The sequence below is a fragment of the Micropterus salmoides genome, unplaced genomic scaffold (assembly GCF_014851395.1).
Source record: "Micropterus salmoides isolate LMB-PRFRI ecotype aquatic unplaced genomic scaffold, ASM1485139v1 Ms_hic_scaffold_5, whole genome shotgun sequence".
NCBI classification, from domain to species: domain Eukaryota; kingdom Metazoa; phylum Chordata; class Actinopteri; order Centrarchiformes; family Centrarchidae; genus Micropterus; species Micropterus salmoides.
The window spans coordinates 28,789,615-28,813,891 of NW_024044237.1; the positions used below are offsets into that span (position 1 = coordinate 28,789,615).

At 39.6% G+C, this 24,277-nt stretch overlaps 1 protein-coding gene across 2 annotated transcripts in view; it reads right to left on the minus strand.

Moving 5' to 3' along the window:
* Positions 1 to 7,951: 7,951 nt before the first annotated feature.
* The window catches only part of pdgfc (platelet derived growth factor c), a 50,570-nt gene continuing 34,244 nt past the window's right edge, over positions 7,952 to 24,277 (minus strand). The window contains exons 3-6 of one of the 2 annotated variants that reach the window (XM_038699862.1): positions 21,303 to 21,483; positions 12,371 to 12,578; positions 11,869 to 12,089; positions 7,952 to 9,631 (exon numbers count right to left, since the gene is read on the minus strand). In XM_038699862.1, coding sequence (XP_038555790.1) covers positions 9,518 to 9,631; positions 11,869 to 12,089; positions 12,371 to 12,578; positions 21,303 to 21,483 — 724 coding nt within the window. In that variant the 3' untranslated portion in view covers positions 7,952 to 9,517. The remainder of the gene's footprint in view (positions 9,632 to 11,868; positions 12,090 to 12,370; positions 12,579 to 21,302; positions 21,484 to 24,277) is intronic. The other variant, XM_038699863.1, reaches the window with a different exon arrangement.

Genomic DNA, 24,277 nt, shown 5'->3' on the forward strand with positions numbered 1-24,277 from the left:
AACAAACACAGGGACAGACGGGAAGACTCGAAATACAGTGAAAAAACAAAAGAAGACACTAGGAAAACACTGATGACAATCGCATTTATCACCATTCACTCCCTGGTCAAATAACATCGACAGTGATGCAGGTAGTGTCCTCTGTTTCTGTTTACCAGATGTCTATTAGGCCTAAACGTTACATCCATGTGTGTATGTAGTAATAACACCATGCTAGTTCTGCCAGAAATGGTGATGTTAACCAGAGCAACAGCTTCTATACCATATTTTTACAGTTTATACACACAGCCCACAGCTGGGTTAATAGCCGCATTTAAAAAACCTGCATCTACCAACAGCCTAGCTAACCTGCTAATGTTATCATATCTTACCTGCTGTACTGTCCGCTTCTTTCTCGTCAGAAGTGATGTGCTTTCCTTTCACTTTTGATTTTGTGTGTGAGGCCACATGGACAAAAATGCTGAACGTTTTTAGTTATGATATTATAAATTATAGCTTGCTTTCATGGCAGTGTGCTGGCAGTCATAGATCCCCTTGCAGTCCATAAAGTGCCTCTGCGCCTCAGTCGTTTCAAACCCTCCCTGCAGCCTTTGGGCAACGTCCCCTCATTTGCATGCACTACTCAATCCTAAATCCCCAAATGCAGAATCCTTAATCCCCAAATGCTCAATCCTATATGTCCAAATACCCAATCCTAAATACCAAATTCATTTTCCACTTAGAGTTTTAGTTTTTGATTTAGACTTTTAGTTTTAAATCAGACCCAATAATCCCTCCATACTAAAGTGGTCATTCATACAGTAACGTCCCTATCCATGAGTAAAATCTATATATTAACATCAGATTTGCTGGGAATATATTGAAGTAATAAGCTTGACACGCTATGTGAATGAAACACTCACACTCTTATTGAAATTCAACCAATTTAATAATAATCTGCATAAAGTCAACAAGTTCTAAAAGAACTCCAGCACAGAGAGACATTACATAAATGCAGCAGTTTGGCAGGTCTGGATGCAGAATGAGCCACATCAGGTTCGGATTCTGCAGACAGAGAGAAACAAACATGAGCACATCACTCTTAAACACTGGCAGGTTGTTGGTTGGCAGTCAAGAGCTGTGAAACAAAGGCACATCTCTGTTAATAAATAAAAAGAAAACACAAACACAAGCAGGATAAAAGTTATGGTACAGCTGTGTTAAAACTATAGCGCAACATCACTGCGCTGAAATAACGCTATGCTTTATTAAATGTAACATAATTAACAAAATAGATATATAATGTCAGTCCAGTGACTGTTACCTGACAACCGACTTACCTGTCATTCTCTGGCGCTGCCCATGCAGCTGCTGTGTGATGACTGAATGTAAGAGTCCAAGATTATTTGCGCATGCGTGAAAATGAACGAATTACTCCCTCAGACAGATTAGATAAAATCAACGAAACGTTCTTTGAACGACGCAACACTACTGAGAAGCTTGGTGTCAGAACCACATTTGTTTCTGGTGCAATGTCAGTTTGAACAAACAAACAAAATACTTACAGAAATTATAACAATAATCCAATAAAGATTAAGATTTAATTAAACACTCCTCAACCAGTAGATGAGTTAGCATACGAAAATTACCAAAACATTATATCTACGTAAAGCAGTCAGCATGTATCCATAAGTAAATATGCCTGATTCTTCCAGCAGTGCAGCATCAAATGACAACAGGTTACTGCAGAATAACTACACACACCTCTACACACTTATAGCAAGATGGCGCCGCGGGGGATGGCAGCCTCTGGATTACGCTCCGTAATGCTTTTTGTGTTTTTGCTTATTAACTCTGTTTTCTGCCGAACCCTCTTTGGTAACATTCATCAGAGAAGAGCTCTTAAACATCGGACTTTCAACTGCTCACACTATTCCACCGCTCCTTATCGAACCTGGAACTTTCCCAGAGTTATTAGTTGGAGGAGCGCCAGCTCTTTGGGATCTACCAGAGACGGCGAAGGGGAAAACGTGCTGTCACTCTGGTTAAACTGAGACATCGGGGTTTTTGCACTGCGCTCCCTTCTATAAACCTGGCGAATGTCCACTCTCTGGCCAACAAAATGGATGAACTGCTCCTCCTCAGCAGAGCTAACTCGGACTTCTGCAGATCTGCCGTCCTCTGCTTTACCGAGTCCTGGCTCACAGAGCATATCCCGGACAGCGCACTTCACCTACCAGGATTTAATCTTTTCCGCGTGGATCGCGTAACGGAGCTCATAGGAAAAACAAGGAGTGGAGGACTCTGTCTCTACATAAACGAAGGTTGGTGTATAGATGTCACAGTGTTGACGAAATCATGCAGCCCTCACTTAGAGACATTATTCATAAACTGTAAACCTTTTTATTCACATTTTTTATTCGTGGGAGTTTTCTTCATTTGTTCTGGTCGCTGTTTACATTCCACCTCAGGCCCGTGTTAGTAAGGTCGACCAGATAAATAGCGTTGAGAAAAAAACATCCCTGCTCATTGTTCTCGGGGACTTCAATGGAGCAAACCTCAGCCATGAACTCCCAAAGTACAGACTGCATATTAAGTGTCCCACCAGGGACACTAACATACTGGACCACTGCTACACTACATTAAAAGACGCCAATCGCTCTGTTACCCATGTACCCTTAGGACTCTCTAATCACAGTCAGGTTCATCTTATCCCGACATACAGACAGTGACTGAAATCTGCTAAACCTGTTAAGTGTGTGAAAAGATGGACCAATGAGTCAAAGCTGGATTTACAGGCATGCTTTGACTGCACTGACTGGAGTGTTTTTGAGGCTGCAGCCAATGACCTGGATGAAATAACTGACACTGTGACATCTTACATCAGTTTTTTTGAGGACGTGTGTGCAGACTAAAGCCTTCCGCACATACAACAATGAAAAACCCTGGTTCACAGCGAAACATAGGCAGCTCCGTCAGACCAAAGAGGAGGCCTTCAGAAGTGGGAACAGAGTCCTGTACAATCAGGCCAGGAACACTGATTAAAGATATCAAAGCAGCTAAGAGGTACTACGCTTAAAAGCTAGGAAACAGTTTCACAGCCAGCAACCCTGCATCCTGCGTCAGTGTGGAGAGGCCTGCGGACACTTACTAACTACAGGAGACCATCCCCCAACACTGCTGGTACTCAACGACTGGCTGACAAGCTGAACGGTTTCTATTGTAGGTCACCTTCCCACGACTGCCCTCTCCGACACCTCACCTGCACTCACGATTTGTGAAGAGGATGTGCACCAGCTCTTCCAAAAGCAGAAGATCAGGAAGGCTCCTGGCCCCGACAGTGTGTAACCCTCCTGCCTAAAAATCTGCACAGACCAGCTGACACCCATCCTGACACAGATCTTCAGCAGATCACTGGAGCTGTGTGAAGTTCCCTCCTGCTTCAAACATTACACAATCATCCCGGTCCCCAAAAAACCCTCCATCTCTGGACTAAATGACAACAGTCCTGTCGCCCTGACATCTGTAGTCATGAAAACCTTTGAAAGACTGGTGTTGGCCCACCTGAAGGACATTACCGGCCCCTTGCTGCACCTCCTGCAGTTTGCTTACAGGGCTAACAGGTGAGTAGATGATGGAGTCAAATTGGGACTGCAGTACATCCTGCAACACCTCGACTCTCCAGGGACATATGCAAGGATCCTGTTCATGGAATTCAGCTCGGCAGTCAACACCATCATCCCGGACTTCCTCAGCACCAAACTCACCCAGGTCACTGTGCCAGCCTCCACATGTCAGTGGATCACAAACTTCCTGACTGACAGGAGTCAGCAGGTGAGACTGGGGAACATCACATCCAGCACCTGGACTATTAGCACTGGCGCCCCCCAGGGGTGTGTGCTCTCCCCACTGCTCTTCTCCCTCTACACCAACAACTGCACCTCAGGAGACCCATCTGTCAAACTCCTGAAGTTTGCTGACGACACAACGGTCATCGGCCTGACTCTCTGGTGCAGCCAGAACAACCTGGAGCTTTACATGCTCAAAACTGTGGAGATGACCGTGGACTTCAGGAGGAGCACCTCCACTCTGCTCGCCATCACCATACTCAGCAGCCCTGTGTCTGCTGTGGAATCCTTCAGGTTTCTGGGAACAACTATATCCCAGGACCTAAAATGGGAGCCCAACACTGACACCATCATCAAAAAGGCTCAGCAGAGGATGTACTTCCTGCGCCTCAATTCAGGAAACGGGCAGGAAACATCACTACAGATCAATCTAACCCCAGTCACAATCTGTTCCAACTTCTCTCCTCTGTTAGGCGCTACAAAGCACTGTAAGCCAAAACCTTTGCACCTGTATATCACATCCACATCCGACATTTACATTATAATACCAATAATGGTAATAATAATTTACTCCTGCATCCTTTGCTCATTGCATTTTGCACTATTGTCTCAATCTATTTTGTTTTGTTTATAGTGTATATACATGTGTTCTCTGTACTGTTGCCTGTGTTTGCTTTTATTACTGTTTTATTACTTTTATTACTGTATTATTGTGTTATTGTGGTGTTATTGGGGTCCCTGAGCAAGACACTTAACCCCTAGTTGCTCCAGAGCCGTGCGACCTCTGACATATATAGCAATTGTAAGTTGCTTTGGATAAAAGCATCAGCTAAATGAATTAATGTAGATGTATTGTATTATTGTATAAGTTAGCATATCGTGAGCACTTTACAATCCGGAGTCAAATTCCTCGTATGTGTGCACATACCTGGCAACAAAGCTGATTATGATACTGATTCTGATCCAACACATTCTCACTCCCGACTCGTCACATATTGGTCCAGGCCCTTTGGCGTCGCCTTTTAACACCCTGGGTACCACTTTTGCGTCATTTTTACATGTTTAGGGCTCCGCGGTCAAGTTAACAACGCTAAGCAACAATAAATATGCAATGTCCGGTTAGACGTTAGCGTTACGAACACCGTTTTGAAAATGCATGTTATTAAAGTTGTGAAACGCTGCAATTTGGTTAGGCACACAAAGTACTTGGTTATGGTTAGGAAAAGATCATGGTTTGGGTTAAAAGAACTACATATGTCAGTTAACACGTAAGTTGACTTACGTCACTTACGTCAACTTACCTAACTTGCATAACTTAAATAAAAATACTGAATGTTAACTTTTTGTTTCACACGTGACACGAGCACCGCTCTACTGATTCAAAGTCGGGTTCTGGCCCTCCATCCATCCCAACCCCTTCCTTACTCAGTCTTTTCTGTGAAATATCATATACCTACCTTTACCGTAAAACTGACGCTACAGGGCTTCCCCTAATGCGTTGAACTGTGACACTATAGGGATCCCCAGTGCATTACAAACTTGACCATGTGTCCATATGTGACGAGTTGGGGAGTGAGAACGAGACGTCAGATTACTCATTTCTCATTTCTCCTGTGCATCACAGCCTCCTGTTCAACTTTCATTTTAACAAAAGTGGCGATTCATGTTTTATTCTTGCAAAAGCTGTTGTGTCCATCCATCCATCCATCCATCCATCCATCCATCGTCAACTGCTTATCCTGCGTACAGGGTCGCGGGGGGCTGGAGCCAATCCCAGCTGACATCGGGTGAAAGGCGGGGAACACCCTGGACAGGTCGCCAGTCCATCGCAGGGCATATTTCATGATATGATGTATTTATTACGATGGAGTATTAGGGCCATATTGAGGATAAAAAGAATTTGAGATTATGAGAATGAAGTCATAATATTATGAGAATAAAGTAGTAATATTATGAGAATAAAGTTGCAATATTATAAGAATAAAGTAGTAATATTATGAGAATTTTTCATGTCTGTAACAAAATAGTCACGGATACATTAAAATGGATTTGTCTGAGCAGTAAAGGAACCACATAAGATAAAAAATGGTCAAACTTCCACACTGACCTGTCCAGTTATAGAAAAATGTCAGGGACAAATATTATATCTGTGCCGCACTGCACTGAGTTTGGATTTATTATTTTGTATTTCTGTAAAGAGGTAGGAGGCTCCAACTTTTCAGCCTTTCAGATATGCAGAGGAAAGGTCAAACCTGTAATGTATTAGAGGTTAGATCTATGATTTCATTCAACAAGTCTGTGTAGGAGGAGATGTTACAGCTGAGTTTGTTGTTCCTGTTGTAGAGAGGATTCATGCGTAGAGGAGGCAGGAAGAGACTGTCAGCCTTTGGTCAGAGCAAGTGTCACACTCTAAAAGCATTAAAAGACTTTAGTCAGTGAGATTCTGTGAATTTTGTTATTTGTTAACACCTTTGGTGCTTAGTGTCTGCACTCTGTATTATGAACTGTACTGCACAGGACCAGTGCAGTTTGAATTTCTTGTTAGAAATGTTTCACCTCTTTTTGTTTAATATTCATGCTAGTTACTCAGGTTTTGGATTTATTTGGGCAAAATGTTTTTGCGTGCACATTAAGATTTAATTTTTTTTAATTAAAACGTTGATTCTTGGGTTAAGTAGAGACACTTAAATTGCACTATAGTGCTGTGGTCTAGTCTGACTGAGACTACTTTGGTTTGACAGTGAAGGAGACAAAGAGCAGAAGTGCAGGACTATAGTTGCACACATCCACACTCACGCATACACAAACACAAACTTACTTAGAGCCAGACCAACTCCCCATGCTGTGTCACACCTTGTGCCATCTTGAGGTTTCCTCTACAAAGACACACTGCACCGACAAAGGAAGCCAGTCTGTTTAATATTACAAAAACCACACTGAGAGCCGGTGGGTTTATGCAGTAGCATCTGGCGTCACCGCAGATGCCTGCCAGGGCGCACATTAGATCAGAATAATTGTCCAGGACAGCAGCGTGAGATGGACAAATGAGAACCTCCTCCTGAGTGACCTGATGGCCGAGGGGAGAATGAACAACACTGCTCAGTGTTTGATAAGGAGCTTGTGAAATCCAGAAAAAAAATAGATAAGGCTTAGGAGAAAAGTGCTTACTATTTAGGTTTAATGGTTTGCTTGCAATCCTACAAGTTCGAAATTACACAGTTACAAATATGGCGCAATGTGAGCCCCTTTAGTGTGATTTTGGTGCATTATTGAGGCATTGAAGAATCCCATCAGGACAAATCTGGATATTTAAGTGGGATGTGGCAACTTGGAAACATCATAAATTTTTTTCTTTGCAGATGATACTATGTTGAAGTTAAAACATTAAAACCTAATGGCCTGAATTCTGTACTGTAGATTATTAGGTGTGCACATTGCACAAATAAAACAATGGCAAAAAAAAGCTGTGCACACTCGTATCATCAAAAAACGGACAAAACATAGCCTACTTAACCATAGGAGAAACACAAAAAGCAAGGGCAACTGAACAAATTAACAAAATCTGAACAAGTCAGTAAATTCAGGCAGGCAAAACACTCTTATTCTGAAATGCTCCATGTGGGCGTAGCTGTGCACAGAGCGGAACGGGCCTACAGAAAGCTGTCATCGATAGTTGAAGCACACAGAATCACCCGTAAACAACGTAGGGCAGACTAAACTCTCCGCTGCTGAAACACTTTAGTGTGAGTTGACACCGGACACAATCGTGGCACAGCTGCTGCCTGTGTCAGTTCGCCTGATGCCATTATCCCAAATTTTCCTCGAATTTTGTTTATTGTTGTAAAATGTATACGCCCCGTGCCCACTCTGGTGAGTAGGGCCATAACAGGAGGCGTATGGCGCTTGTGACTGGTTAGCAAGTCTGTCACAAGGATGACAACAGAAAGAATTTGTAACTGCATGACTGTTTAAAACGGGTCAGATGTGTTGTATAATTAACCTACATTTTAATCACCATCTTCACAATTAGATATGTTCTTTCACATCGCAATTTGGATTTGAAAACGATTAATCGTTCAGCCCAGTTATTGTATGTTTTACCCTAGTTGTGGATTTTCTGTAAAGTACTTGTAAACTGCAATTAGAGAGAAATACTGTTATTAAATCCCATTTATGTTGAAAGAAAATCTGATTAATAATTTAAGGCAACATACCCCATGTAAATTTATATCCTCCCCCACAGCTCATTCATTTAAACCTTATATACTTACTATGTGATGTTGCTGATTTTGCTAAGAGGAATATATTGCACATATGACTGTTACACTGGAGGGTTGGGTTCTTGAGTCACATTTCTCCAATGCTTTTCACCCTATTTGAATTGCAGAAAGATATACATTGAGCTTCTATACTTCACAGACAACCTCTCAAACTACTTTATTTAACAGTGTTTTTTAAATTTTTTTTTTACAAATATTACCATCATTTCTGCCAGCGACATCTTTAAACTCATGTCCAGCAGTGGGAATCTTTGCTTTAGGACTAAGGTAAATGCAATGATTTGGAAATGGTTTTACTATTGTTAATTTAAAATAATCTTTTCTATCTTCTCTGTTGAGATTTTTCACTGTTAACCAGGCCCAAGTAATGGCCCTCCAATTAGAAATGGAAGAATTTATTTTTGATGTTCAGCACAATGAAAAACACATACAGTTATTGCAAAAGTAAAGATGAATAACTTTGGCATACAGAAAATGGAAAACATCCATGGCACAATGTAAAATGACTAACAATGAAAACTGGAGGCTAATACTACCGTACAGTGACACATGTAGCAAACAAGACATTTTGGACCTAAACTCCACTTTAATTAAACAAATAAATATTTAATATGAGCAATACGAAATGTAGCAAGAATTGCTTGACGCTAGGCATTCCTGAAGCAAGCAGATTTGACATTGCTGAGATGGGTCGAATGAAGAGTTGTAATGAACAACTGCTAACTGATTCTACATGTCCAAGTTCATCCTCTCCTTGAGAATCTTTGGTAGAAAAGTCACGATAGTACAGAAAAGAAATGTAAATGAAATATTTACACATAATACAGTCTTATTAGCAGGGCATTTCAGCAATGATATGGCTCTGTTTCACCACAAATTAAATCTGTGGTAAAAACAGAGAGGAGCAAAGGAAAACTGCTCATTAAAATGCACCTTTCTATGCCTTGATGGTAATAATTGAGGGGCAGGGGGAGCATGGCAACTGGAGCCAACTCACTTTTAAGTACATACTCTCCCATGTTCCAAGACAGTATCAGCCCATGCTGGCTGAACTTTAAAAAAGACCCCAAGAAGAGGCAAAATGCCTCACTGTTCTTATCTCTGAGGAGCTGAAGAATATAGTGTTCAGAGCACATAGGTAATAGTCCAAATCTGCTCCAGTTACTTTTTGTCTCTCTAAAATGCACTCAGAGTACACTATTAGTATTCCACAGCAGTCAAATCCATCCAGGAGATTTATTAGATTCCAGTCTGTTCTCGATAATCCAATTAGCGAAAGGACAACAGGATGAAGGGAGAATCTTGTTAGCTTCCAGTGGAAGTGGATGAGAAATAGAACATTGCATCAACGACAGAGGTTCATTCAACGTTCTGTGTGATTCCAGTGGCAGCTATTACACATGTCTGAGGTCAGTCCCAGTCATCTTTACACACACAGGCACACTCCTCATGGTGCTCCAAGGGAACATCAGTCATGGACTTCTGCAGGCCTCTGCCACCGCTTCGGTGTTTCAACAGCAGAACCTGTCAAAAATGAGGATGTTTTAGTTAACAGCTGGACATCAAACACTTCATTTAAAACATGCTCAGTGGTTATGGTATTCAAAAATGAAACCAGTTTGTGTAAATACTTTTTGAAAACATTTGGTTTTGAGGATTCTTTTCACTGAAGGACAAAATTGACCGTTATGGCCCATTTCACAAAAAAAGATAATCTAATCAGATGCTTACATTTCTAGCTTTCAAATCTAATTTCCCAAGCCATTCAGGTGACTGGCAATAAAATTAATCCAAAGCCAAGTGTTAAACTGACAAAGAAATACAATTATTGTAGTATTTTGCACTGTAGTGTCAAGATTGCTTTTCTTAGAGCCCGGCATAAGGTAAAAATTCAATGTTTTTTTCATGACATTATCTTGTATGTAAAGTTGATATTTGGTCTAAGGTTAGTGCAAGGGTAAATATTAAACTGTACAGAGGGATCAATCAACATTGCCAATCCTAGTCTTTCTTGCCAGTGGGGGAAAAGCTCTAGATTCCTTTGAATATAGTAAACTGTGATAACCTGCTGTTTCCCTTTGTCTTTGACTTTGAGATATCTTGTTAAAATGCGCTGTGATTTTGCAAGTTTCATAAAATCTGTACATTATGATGGTTTTTGTCATTGGATATTCTGCTACTGGTTGGGTTTCTTTGGATATCACTTTGCTCTGTTTTCTTAGAGCAGAGCAGAGGCTACTGCTGATCATGAGAAATTACCACTTTCTTTAATATTCCATACAAAGAGTTGCTTTGATGCTGAATGAATGTTTTTTTTAACTGATTAAAGACCTAACCAAAGCTGGATTTTTAAAATCCAGTCTAAATGTAAAACCCATTTCAATATATACAGGTGCTGGTCATATAATTAGAATATCATCAAAAAAGTTGATTTATTTCAGTAATCCCATTCAAAAAGTGAAACTTGTATAATGTATACATTCATTCCACACAGACTGATATATTTCAAGTGTTCATTCATTTTAATTTTGATGATTATAACAACTAATGAAAACCCCAAAATCAGTAAAGTAAGTCTCAGAAAATTAGAATATTGTGAAAAGGTTCAATATTGAAGACACCTGGTGCCACACTCTAATCAGCTAATAAACTCAAAACACCTGCAAAGGCCTTTAAATGGTCTCTCAGTCTAGTTCTGTAGGCTACACAATCATGGGGAAGAGTGCTGACTTGACAGCTGTCCAAAAGACGACTAGCACAAGGAGGGCAAGACACAAAAGGTCATTGCTAAAGAGGCTGGCTGTTCACAGAGCTCTGTGTCCAAGCACATTAATAGAGAGGCGAAGGGAAGGAAAAGATGTGGTAGAAAAAAATGTACAAGCAATAGGGATAACCGCACCCTGGAGAGGATTGTGAAACAAAAGCCATTCAAAAATGTGGGGGAGATTCACAAAGAGTGGACTGCAGCTGGAGTCAGTGCTTCAAGAACCAGCACGCACAGATGTATGCAAGACATGGGTTTCAGCTGTCGCATTCCTTGTGTCAAGCCTCTTGAACAAGACACAGCGTCAGAAGCATCTCGCCTGGGCTAAAGACAAAAAGGACTGGACTGCTGCTGAGTGGTCCAAAGTTATGTTCTCTGATGAAAGTAAATGTTGCATTTCCTTTGGAAATCAAGGTCCCAGAGTCTGGAGGAAGACAGGAGAGGCACAGAATCCACGCTGAAGGCCACTATCAGAGCAACCTGGGCTCTCATAACACCTGAGCAGTGCCACAGACTGATCGACTCCATGCCACGCCGCATTGCTGCAGTAATTCAGGCAAAAGCAGCCCCAACTTAGTATTGAGTGCTGTACATGGTCATACTTTTCATGTTCATACTTTTCAGTTGGCCAACATTTCTAAAAATCCTTTTTTAGTATTGGTCTTAAGTAATATTCAAATTTTCGAATATACTGAATTTGGGATTTTCATTAGTTGTCAGTTATAATCATCACAATTAAATGAAATAAACATTTGAAATATATCAGTCTGTGTAATGAATATAATATCCAAGTTTCACTTTTTGAATGGAATTACTGAAATAAATCAACTTTTTGATGATATATATACTTTTTTTCTGATTATATAACCAGCACCTGTATATAAATTTATCCTCTAAAATGTTTGATTCTAGCAATAATTAAAACTAGTATTAATTAAAATATTCAAATACTGTAAATAAATAACCCTAACCCTTTAATGATCAAATTGATATTTACTTCATGGTATTTCTTTGTGACCCTGGTGGGAACACACTGGCAGTCGTAGCAGCGGTGGGAGCAGCAGGCACAGTTTCCACCACAGCGTTTCACCAGGAGGCAGGTTGGCCAGAAAATGACATCTGTCCTCTTTAGCTCCTCACGCAAGGACACAGAGAAGTTGCGTGGAGTGCAGCTGTACAGTCGAACTTCCTCCCTTAATAGATTAAGATCAACTCCTCCTCAAAGACACAGAGAAGACATTATCAGAATCATTTTCTCTCGAAACAAACTTTGCAGTTCTCAATGTCAATGAAGGTTCTCAGTGATCCAGGTCATAGTTATCCAAAGAAGGTTAAAGTCAATGGCAACTGGACTTCGGTTTGCAGTTCTCACATGTTTTTATAACACAAATTACACTTTTAGTAGTAGTTTGAATTTATATTCAGTGGCATTTGTAAATTATTGTATCTCAACTTTTTCATTTAATTTAATTGTAATGTACATGTTAAAAATGTCCTACCTCTGGCTTTCTTATTATGGATAAAAGATTTCCCCAGCACATGCCATGTAGGTTTGTACAACTCCTCCATATCCACCTGCCATCGCTCTGGCTCCAGATACTTCATGACCTCTTCCACAGTGGTCAGCCCTGCCACAGCCTCTGACAACTCCTCAATACCCTGCAGGGATGGAGGGAGAACTGCAGGGACTTCGGGTTCTGATACACTCTGTAGGAATACCAGCAGATGAGATAGAGAGACACACATGAATGAAAAGTAATTTATTCAGTAAATAGTATTTACCTATAGGGTTACAACAGGAAAATGAATGAGATGGTCCTGCTTTCATTAACTTCAACTTTTGATGGACCTGTTCACTGAAAAAGTTGGTAACACTTGATAACACAGCCTGCGATTTATTCATACAAAGAAATTACCCTGTAAATCAGGGCTGTCTTATAAAGTTTTACCGAAAAGTAAGTTAGTTAGTTATATATATATGCTATAGCTTCCATACCCAAAACCACCTCATTGCACAAACTGCCTCAGGATTTTTACAGAGTAGCCATTTTCTGTGACATTTACTTTGCTCTAGGTACCGAAACAGTAAAATTACACAGAAGGAACAACTTTGTCAGCAGTGATAAGATGTGTTGTATTTCTACAATGTTAAAAACTGTTGAGGTGAAAAAAGGAGAGTTTGACTCTACAATAGTACATTTTATGTCCTTGTAAATGGGTTTAAATTGGGTTCAGGCTCATTAAATGCGACAGTGGTTTGGACTTGAATTGAGATAAACAGAAATCATGACAGTCTAGGTCAGATGAGGCCCAATTTAAACTTTATGTGTTGGACCTGGTAATGTGTGGAAGAGTTGTGACTAGAGCTGAAGAAATTTGGCAAAGCATTCCCAATCTGGACAATGCATTGGAGCAACACTTTTCCATATGTACTGTATATATATATATTTTATATATTGTCCCCATCATTCATACAGTCCTGTTCATGGATTTATTTGTAGCTCTGTTCCAATGTGGCCATTTTGAGTCTTGTATAATGTCCATTTTTCAAATTTTTCTTCCAATTATGATGTAAGACAGAAGTAAGCTATCTTACAATATTAACTGTCCTGTCAGATACAGTATGTTGCCAATTTTATAACTTTGCCCACTGTTATTAACCAATACTATTAGCTAAGCAAATTGTTCATTTATGGAGACCAGAGGCAGCACAGTAGCCTACATGTAGGGTAGGCTAACGTTGACAGGATAAAAAGGTGTCTGCATCGGTGTTGTTTACACCGGGGACTTATGGGGTCATGTCCCCACCACCCAAAAAGGTGGCCGATTTTGTCCCCACCACTTTTTGAAAGCATTTGTTAAAAATGTTCTGTATGGCTTGCAACCAGAAATGTTACATAACAAATGAAAATGATTTGAGACAAGTCAATTTGCACAAAAAAAAATCAAAGTACTAATTATAAAATGACCCCAAAATGCGCACAAACCAGTCAGTAACTTTACTTCTTGACACAGTTTCTTTTTGGCCAAGTTTTCCGTTCTCTTATATTTTTAGATTTTCAACTGCCACCTGAATTTTGTTTCCCTTTTACATAAATAAAATAATTTCCACCATAAATTATTGTAGGAAAGGAAATTGGTGCAGAAAATTTCATCAGAATGCAGGAAATTAAATGTTTAATGCATATATATTCATAAATTTCAGCAGTAATTGTTTTCTACAAAGCAATGCTAAAATATTTTCTTGTCTTCCAGATAGACTGTCTTCCTGCATATAACATATAACACACTTATATTATCTGGGTGGGAAAAAATAGGAAGGTCACCATACATCTGAACTCCAACAAGGTACGTATGACATTGACTATATCTGAAATTGTTCCATGCACTGAAGTTGAGAGGTAAATGTGAATTACGTTTTCAGACATGGCCACATTGCTGTCACCTTCTCCCATAGACGGTAGTGTTATTTGTTTTAAGCTCCCAGCCCTCCAGGCTACAGCATGCAGTCACAGAGAAGATTGATACCTGGGGTGTTGGTCTTCCCATGAGAGAGGAGGCTAATCTGTTAAACCTTTCAGTCCTGTAACGCTGCATTTGTCCAACATGTCAGCTTGCTTGTCCCTCTAATCTTATGTGACTGACATGTAAAAGGTAACATTGTGACAGCTGGGTCGTTAAGCCTTTGGTGAGGCAGAAATGTTTGAAAAGAATGTTTGAAAAAAATGATTCCAGGAATCTGTATCTTCCCTTTGATGACTTATAGGGGTTAATTAGAAAGGAATCCAGTGAGAATTTTGTGTTTTGATTCTTATTTACTACTTAAAGTTATCCATCAAATGGCTTATATATTTTATTGTAAGTAAAATTATTGTAATTACTGGAAGTGTTTTTTTCACATTACCTATATCAATCCCCAGTAGAGCCAACAGCAATATTTAAGACAGATATAGTCCTTTTTTTACCTCAAGTAGACAGAAGGCAAAGTACAGGCAATTAATCAGAAAAAACACAAGTGTTTTGGGATTTTTACACTGAATAATAGGTGTTACACAGGAAACAACCATAAGATTTATTGACTGCATAAGTCCATGCAATAAACTCAAAATCCAAGTCACATTGGCGTAGACTTTAAAATAAGATGCCAGTGGTTTGACATGGCTGCACCACAGGCTACAAAAATACAGCTGATGCGCAGCTGTGCTCATGCCACAGATTTGACTCATTCTAATGAGGCTGCCTTCACAACCACTGAACATATCTTTGGTTTATTTGGCACCTACCGAGATAAACAGACACAAATGTGAAAAGAATATTTGTGGAAAAAGGACTGGTCATAAAGGCTCACAGAAATATAAGTAAGATTAAACTGAATAGTCATTTCTCTGAGCGGAGCTGTATTTCCAGAGAAAAGATAAAAGCTGTGATTCTTATTAGTTGAGCTTTGGAAGTAGCTAAAAGCGTGGACTGGAAGCCATTAACAGCTTGTGAATGTTGACGGTGCAACACTCTCCCAATTAGCGACGCTCTGCAAGCTCAGCTTCAATTAGAGAAGCCAAGCAATCCTTCAGAGACACATCAAGATGGTGTAAATAAAGCTATGAGTAGCAGATGAGACCTCCCATTTAAGATTCATGAACAAAGTACTTAAATGGACCACCAAGTTCTAGCTGGCATGAATTCAAAGGAGTGTCCATGTGTCAAGTTTCACATCAAGGATTTTATGCATGAATACTTACAGTATTGGATTGAATAAGTTGACAAACGTGTTGGGCAGTAACGCGTTACTGTAATATTATTATTTTTCCCAGTAACTAGTAGTGCAATGGATTTCTTTTGTAAAACAGTAATATTATTGCAGTTACTAATCCAAGTTGGCAGCGTTACTGCGTTACTGAACGCATCATCCTTTACATGAATGTGCGACTGTGCGGCAGCTGAGCAGCACTGGACTTTGTTGTTTATGTCCGCTGATAGCCAAAAACTAAAGGAAGAAAGGAGAACGAGGGAGAGAGGTGTTCTTTCCACAGTTGTAAGTAACTACTGCCATTATTGTCTGACAGTCTAAGATGCAAAGAACATTGTTGTCTATTGTAAACGCTTTCAACTGGGAACAATGCTTCATTTAATTTATTGAAGCATCTGCTGAAGCAGCACAGCAACGTGACACATACACAAAGAAACTCCAGCAGCTACTGTCACTGATGCTTGGACTCGTTGGAGAGAGTGGCGTTAACGTAATGTTTTGTAAAAATACTGAATACTGCTCTTATAAACAGGCTACATGTGCAGAATGACAGTAGTTCAAAAGTCGGGTTTTACTAGCTTTATTTTTTTATTTTTTTAGCCGGTGTCGTTATGTTAAATGTTTTGTAAAAAACATACTCCTTGCTGCTGTTATGAATATGATATTAGTTAATAAAGTCAGGAGCGACTGCTTTGTTTGGGTATGAAGAGGGGTGGTAGTGAAGTGTGATAATTATCAAAGCTGACCGCTATAGATTTTCTATTTTATTGATTAATATTGATTATATGGGACAATTATCAATGCTGACTATTATTGATTTTCTATTTTATTGATTAATATTGATTATATGGGACAATTATCAACACTGACCGTTATTGATTTTATTTATTTTTTACTAGGTGTATTTAAAATCGTATTCATGCAGCATCTCCTCTCGCTCGCTCGCTACCTCCCTCTCTCTCTCATGAACACCGCTGCACAAACCTGTCCACAGTTAAAATATAGCTGAGATGGCTAACATTGTGTAGTTAAGAATTAGGTCTTCTGTATGTAAGACATTTTGCAGTATATAACAGAACAACATGATGTTACGCACATTTGGAGATGCATTCCTTATTTCTACATGGCAGGGAAAATACAGGATTCTGATAACGATTTCAAACTATCTAGCACTAAATTACAGACTCTAAAAGCTCAAATTACAATTATTTGACCTTAGGAACAACTTGCTGTTTGAAATTTAGACTCAAGGTATAAAACTCAAACATATACTGGCATTTTATAGTCTTTAGTTGGCTTAAGAAAAGGAGTTAACTGTTAGTTGCAGTTTATGTCAATCTTTTATGAAAATATATCTGAGCCAGCAGACCCAGGCAGGCTGAAAGTTGAAATTAGAGACTCAGTGTTTGTACGTTTGAACCAATGTTCCAAAATATGTGCAACTGTGAACATCACATCAATATGAGCAGCTTTTAAATGGTAAAAGCTGAATGTGTTTTCATTCTCCCAGATGTCCTAAGACAGAATCAAAGGTGAAAGCTTGTAACATACCTCCTATTATTGTCAAACTCTCTGAACCCCCTGCCCCTCAAGAAATAACCTCATTTTCAAGCTGTGATTACCTCATTTCCAGCTCTCTTTGTTCTTTCACAGGACAACCACATGCTCTTATTTCTGGTAACTAAAATGACAGGTTCAGCTAACTATGTTGAGATGAAAATTCTGAAATAGCATCTTGGGAGAGCTCTGAAAAACAATATCTTCTCTTTTACATGGAGTCGCAAACCACTTCCTTGCACAAGAGAGCTTTGAGTAAGCAACAAGGTCGGTTGTCTGTGAAAAAAGTGTTATTTTCACTCACTAAATGCAACACACTGTAATTGAGGTTGGTGTAAAAACAGACTTCAATGTCATCATGCCAACGGTAAGTCTCCTGCATGGCTTTGCTAGTCATTACCATCTGCTTTAACTAGAATTTTATTCCTTACTTCATAGCTCCCTCTATTCAAGTCCGTGTGAGTGAAACTCTCTTCACTCCATTAAAATAAACAAAGCTGGTTGAACAATCTTCTTGCCTGGGTAGCAGTGGACTTTAATTCTGAATTGGGACCTCACAGATACAATGATGTATGTTTTGTTTGCTCCTTTGACCCACCACTCAACACCCCTCACACGCCATTCAACACACTCTCTCTGTTCCATGTTTTAACAACCTCATTGCCTCGACCCTTTCACTTTTCCTAAAATCTTTTCCTGTGAATTACAGACCGGGTCTTATTTTTTTACCCCTTCCATTCGATGGAAGTGGTGGGGAGAAATTATTGCTTGTTTAAATATAAACTAAAGTGCTGGCCCCTGCGTGGCATGAGGTTCCAGTAGCTGTTGGTTGACCACAGAGGAAACACAGTGCTGCTGTTCAACCCTGAGGAAAGTTCAAAGGGAAGCCAGACTGAATGTGCAGAGGCAAAAGCTTCCCATTTCCCCACATGGTTTCCGCACCTTCTAGAGTTGGAAAATGAAAGACAAACCCGGGCTCTTGTTCCATCATATAGTTAGTGACAGACATTTGAACACCGCAGTTTCATTCTACTGCAAAATAGTTCAATTTGACTTTTAAATACCAAAACAACCACAGTTTTTTTGGGGTGTTTTACTTTCAAATTAAAATATTTCACAACATCTCACGTTTTTTAAAGCTACAACATACAGCATAGAATTATATAATGTAGCTAACAAGATAAATGAGAGCTGGGTATGGAACTTCAAGAAATAAATTTCAAATGATACCCGACCTAATTATTAAGATGATTAATGTGTAAAACGTCTACAAAACAACACCATAGAATGTACATGGTCCAATTTGAAGAATTTACAATAGCACAGGACTGCTGCTCAAATAAAAAAATCCAGTGAATATTGATCATGAGAGGACACTTTCTTCAGCTTCATGGATTTTGGTATTGAGTAACTGCTTTTAATAATGTCATTGGATGAATTCATCTCCATTAAATAAAACAAGGCCATGCTTGTGGCTTTAACATCACAAATTACTGCAGTCTATTTCATATCTTCCTTCCTAACATGAAAACGATCATTCCTGGAGAATTTTTCTCAGTAATTTAGCAGTCTGCAGTAATTCAGCTAAATGTATTTACTACAGGGAGCAAGTAGGCTATATGTAATGATTGACTTTTCACTTTTAAGACATCTTTATCTTGATAAATACAGCTTTGATACTTTGCATGAGATGTTTTCAGCATATCAGTTAGTGCTGCTATCAACAATGGTGTTTTGGATTTTAAGGGCGAAGGCTGAATGCAATAATTACATGTATGAAGAATAAAAGAACAAAAAAGCTTTTGTTACAGAGAGAATATAGAGCACCCTCAGTGACCTCAGTTGCCTATTTGTGCTTGTCAGATTTCACAGCGCCGCTGGCCATTAGGGATTAATGAGGAGTGGAGCTGTTTACTTAAAGCAAGAGAAAAGAACTAAAACATGACAGGTTAAAACATGGCAGTCATCTCTTCAGTTTATCTCCAGGATTTTGTCAGGGCAACGAAGGGATTCTGTGTGTGTGTGTGTGTGTGTGTGTGTGTGTGTGTGTGTGTGTGTGTGTGTGTGTGTGTGTGTGTGTGTGGTCTAAAAAACAGGACAGGACAAAAAAGCAAGACAGTGAAGAAGAATGAGCAATATTAACAGGATGGACCAAGATAAAGATGGCTAGAAGTACGCAGACACAGAAGTATTTTCTAACACTAATACTTAGCATTTGTTGGAGGCAAAATTGCCCTATCTCACTGATGGAGTCAAAGAACAAGTAGCAATGTCCAGTGTGGACATTGTGTCTTGACCTCTGAATCACTGTCCACATTTTGTTCAACAATTCAACTGGGTCTTGATATCATAGATGGTTGCTCTCCTTAGTTTTGAAACAACTGACAAATCAGAGATTTGTAGGCATGAATATGCATAGGGATGTCTTCTGATAGCTAGCTATATAAATGAAACATTAATGTTAGTTTTTACCATACACTGATTTATTTGTGGCGGCCACAATATCAAGGTTGGCTGCCACATTTTGATTTTCAATTGTTTTTTTTTATATTTAAAATGGGTATACCCCGAGACCCTGTACGCAGGATAAGCGGTTGACGATGGATGGATGGATGGAAAATGGGTATAATCGTAGACCCACTTTCTAAAAAGTTATTAGCAAGCACCTAAGGAGCATAGCTAATAAGGATAGCTATGTTAACGTTAGAATACAGCTGGGTTGTCAGATTAGCACGTTGTACATAGTTGCACTTCAATACCCCCCCTCCCCACCCCGCTTTCGTTCTGTGGGAATAGCCTAGCTTGCTGGCTAACGCCAACCAGTTGCCATATTGTTACTGTAACGGATATAAGGTTCTAACTAGAGCCACAAACCATTAGGAAACAAGGATTGCCATTAATTGTCTCTTTATTCATCCAGAGCATGGTTTCAGTCCTTTCATGTCATATCTTGTCGTGATGATTGCCATGGTTCTAAGTAACAAAGGATACAAGTTAAAATATGTCCACTGGGCTTTAGCAAAGCTGATGATGTATTGAATGAGCTTAAGCTTATGCTATCCACACACCCTTCATTTTATTGGATAAGTATCTGCCAAAAGTCTATAAGGTGAACAGAAAGAAAGATTAGTGAGGGATGGAACTAGTGATTATAATCTTTAGGAAAACACCAGTGAAGGGACCCCAGTCCTTGTTGTGTTTTGTTGCCAGAAATATATTTCAGTCCTAAATAACATGGATAGCTTTGTGAAGTGGGGTACTATAAGAACACATAAAAGGGGTATTACTTTTGAACTACCATGGCATGATGATAAAACTCAAACAGAAAATGAAACAGACGGACAGCAGGTTGACAATTCGCTACTGAAAAAGCACTTTTATCTCTTAATTCCGACTTTCATTTCAGGGGCTTGAATGAATCCCTCCAGGTCAAAGAACCTCTTTGTGAATGTGTAACCACTTATTTTCTCCATCTCAGTCTCAAGCAATGCCGTCAGTGACACTGAGACACCCCATCTGTCAGATTCATCTGACTGTATCCATAGATACAGTACTGGTTCAGAGGCTGTATGGTTTTATGTACAACAGTATAGAACATACCACTTTGGTTGCTTAAAAAGGGAAACAATACTAGTCACAGAAAATGAGAAAATCTGAGTTTGAAACCATTTGAATGGAATATATTTTGATTTGTTGTGTGCTGTCTAACGTTTTAGAACTAATAGATAGGTAGATCTATTTTTGTAATGGTGACCATACCTTTACGTTGGCAACTTGGTTGTACTCACCACAGTCATGACAGTTTTGTCTGTGTATAAGTGTAAGAGCTGTTTGTGTGTATCTTCATAACTAAATAATAAATGATAGTACAGGTGCCAGATGTTCCAGAGTGCTCAAACATAATTTCTCCCCAGTGGTGCTTAAAACCTCAGTACAGATAAGCAGAAATGGATGATTGCAAATTAAGACACCATGTTATGTAACAAGCAAATTAATGCAATTGTGCTTGCATGGAGAGGCATTTCTTACTGCCATGTGAACTCCCTAAAGTTGGAGATAGAAGCAGAGAAAAGCTAATGACAGCTTGGCTCTCAACTACTCACAGTGCAAATTGATACTATACGTACCACAGGCAGAAGGGAGTAGTGGATGCAGAATCCTGGCTCAGAGGGGAAGTACTCATCAGAGATGAAGTGGATCCTGATCTGACTGCCTTTGGAAGTGTGACTAGCTGGTACTGACTGTGACCCACACCAGCGACCCAGGATGGTCTTCTCAATCGGGTCCTCTATCTCCACAAAGTCGTACCTGGTAGAGTGAGACAGAGAAAGTGCAGAAACTGATCAGTTTAGTGTCTGAGACTTCACCAGTTAACAGGCCCACTCGGAAGACTGTGTTCTGCTATCATGAAATAGTCTTTGCCCAAGTTATACCACAACTAACAGCTACTACTGGCCTTATTTGATCCTTCATATAGTAGATTTAGACCCTGATACATGCATATTTGAATTTTAATGTTAGCACCTTTCATTTTTGACCTGGTGCTGTCTTCTCAGCTCTGCCTTTCCCTTCTGAAGCTGAGATTGTTTAATATCAGCAAAGTTACCCAGGGAAATAAAAGTTTAACCTCATTAGAAAAAATCTTTAACAGCAGGTTACAATATCTCAGATTTGTTTCTGTTATTTACTGCCTGAATTAAATTAAAAATTAATGGATATTGCCAGTGTATTAAGGACAACTCTCAGGTTGGACAGTACAGCATAATGATTGCTGCTTTGTACTGGATAAACTACTTTTTTTTAGATATCAGTGTGAACAGAAAATACATTATGAATAGCTCTATGATACACTAATTCTACAATAATGTGCTTTTATCTTTTAACTTTTATTATATGGAGTATTTAGAATCAAATTTCCATTTTCACTGTCAGAATTACCCATGTAACTGGACTGCAACTGAGCTTAAATTATACATTATTTTTCTGTCCATAAACATAACAATCACTGACAACTGCCGTGAAGCTTCTGGTGGCTGAAAATCAGAAATTGTATGTGAACAAAATACCAATAATATTCAATTCATTTGAGAAAAATATAAATAAAAGCACCATTGTGTTTGTTGTGGGGATCAAACTTTGCGTCCCTGTAATTACATGACAGTCTCTCTCTCCAATGGCCACCCTGCCAACCCATAATACCAGTAAACATTATGAAGTGCAGAAGCATATGGCCATGCTCCAGACTCCTTTCGTGTGCCAAGGCTAACATTGACCAACCTCAGCACTTAAGACACGCAGTTCAGGAGTTCAGCCTTTATTATTGATACCTGTGTGTGTAACCAGTGACTGCACTGCATTCAATACAGCCTTGTTTCACTGACTGTTCACAGTCTGGGATTAATCACTTTGCCATTTGCGTCAACAGGCACGCTAACCTCTCATTTAGTGCTGCCAATTCGGATATTTGGATTTCAAGGACATTGTTTACATTTTGCACAAGCTTGACAGATTCAGTTCAAGCTGGTTTCAATAAAACAACATGGAGGGACATGAGCAAGACTAAAAATGGATTTTCTGTGATGTTAAATAAACAGAAGGGGAGGGGGTCAATACATTTACTGACTCTGCTGCCTTTGATTTAGAAAGTTATACGGGAAGTTTGTGATCTGCACAAAACAAACATATTGGGAAAGGTAAAACTGAAACTGTTCTTTGGCAAAACCAGACATACACAGTTTAAATGTACATATGTTAGACAACTGCATATAAATGCAAACCAGACTGGCATGAAATGGTTTTGGAAGAGGATGAAATGTCAGTTTAAGTTTTTTCTGCCTTCTCGATGGAGGTCAGAGAAGAGAGAATCTTTCCTCTCTGAAAATCAGCCCTCAGACAGCTCCAGAGCTTTGACAGATGGCTCATCAATAATGCAGGACGCCCTGATCATTACACATTGCCATGTGTTCAAAATCACCATGTCCAACAGCGGTTTCTCAGATTTACAAATGCACTGACATACATACCAAACTGTACGTACAGTCACAGTGAACATGACCAGAGCAACAAGGGAATCTTATATACAGTAGCCTACTACCACATTGGATTACCTTCTTGCATACTGCAAGGAAACTGTGTTTATATTCACAAAGCTTTCTCCTACGTAGGTTTTTTCCTTGTACATTATTGATAGATACAACTAAAACAATGCAGATTAGCAACACAAACACTGTTTTTAGTCCTCTCCTTTCAGACTAAAGACAGAGCATTAGTGCCTTTCTGGGAACAGTCCTGTCTGTGAACTATCAAGCACGACTCTGCTGCCATGCCAACCAACAGCAAGACCAATCCCTCTTCAATATGCCTCTCCTCTAGTGGATTTGGTAAGAATGCTTTTCATCATGCCACAGACAAACAGAATAGCAGATGAGCATCTCGACTACACAGCTTCTCTCTCATCTTAGCAAAGACTTCTCGCTTCAGGCTTGCTACCAGAGCCAAACACATCTCCCACTGTTGTTTGTTTTATCCCCTGCCATTGCTGTGAATCAATGGACAGGAGATTACAGTCTTGTTTATTTGCATCACATTGTGCAGTGACACAAGGGTGAGAGCAGTGTATCAATAACATTGTTTATGGTTGTCTTTTGCTGTAACACCAGTAAAATGAAGGTCTAAGGGCAGATTTGTGAATAAATTTGTAAACACACATGAAACATAAAGTAGATATGCAGACTATAGGCTAGAGGATTGTTTATGTGAGTGTATGTATGTGGGACAGTACTTGTATTTAAGAGAAAAGGAAGGGGAAAGAGTAAGATAAAATAGAAGTAGATTTGTGAATGTGTGTCTGTTTCTGCTTGTGATTGCATGCTGAATTCATCTGTCTGCCAACCCTGCTAAGAGTGTGTATCTGGGGATCTGATCAAAACCTGTTGGGCCACGGTGTGGGGATGGGGGGTGGGGGTGGGCGAAGAGAATGTGAGAGCTGGAGCGGTAGACGTGGCGATGACTTGCATGACCCTGGAAAAGGATGTTGTTATTGTCTCTTGCCACTCTCCCTGAGGACGAGGACTAGTGCAGTCTTGTAAAGGCAGGACGGCTC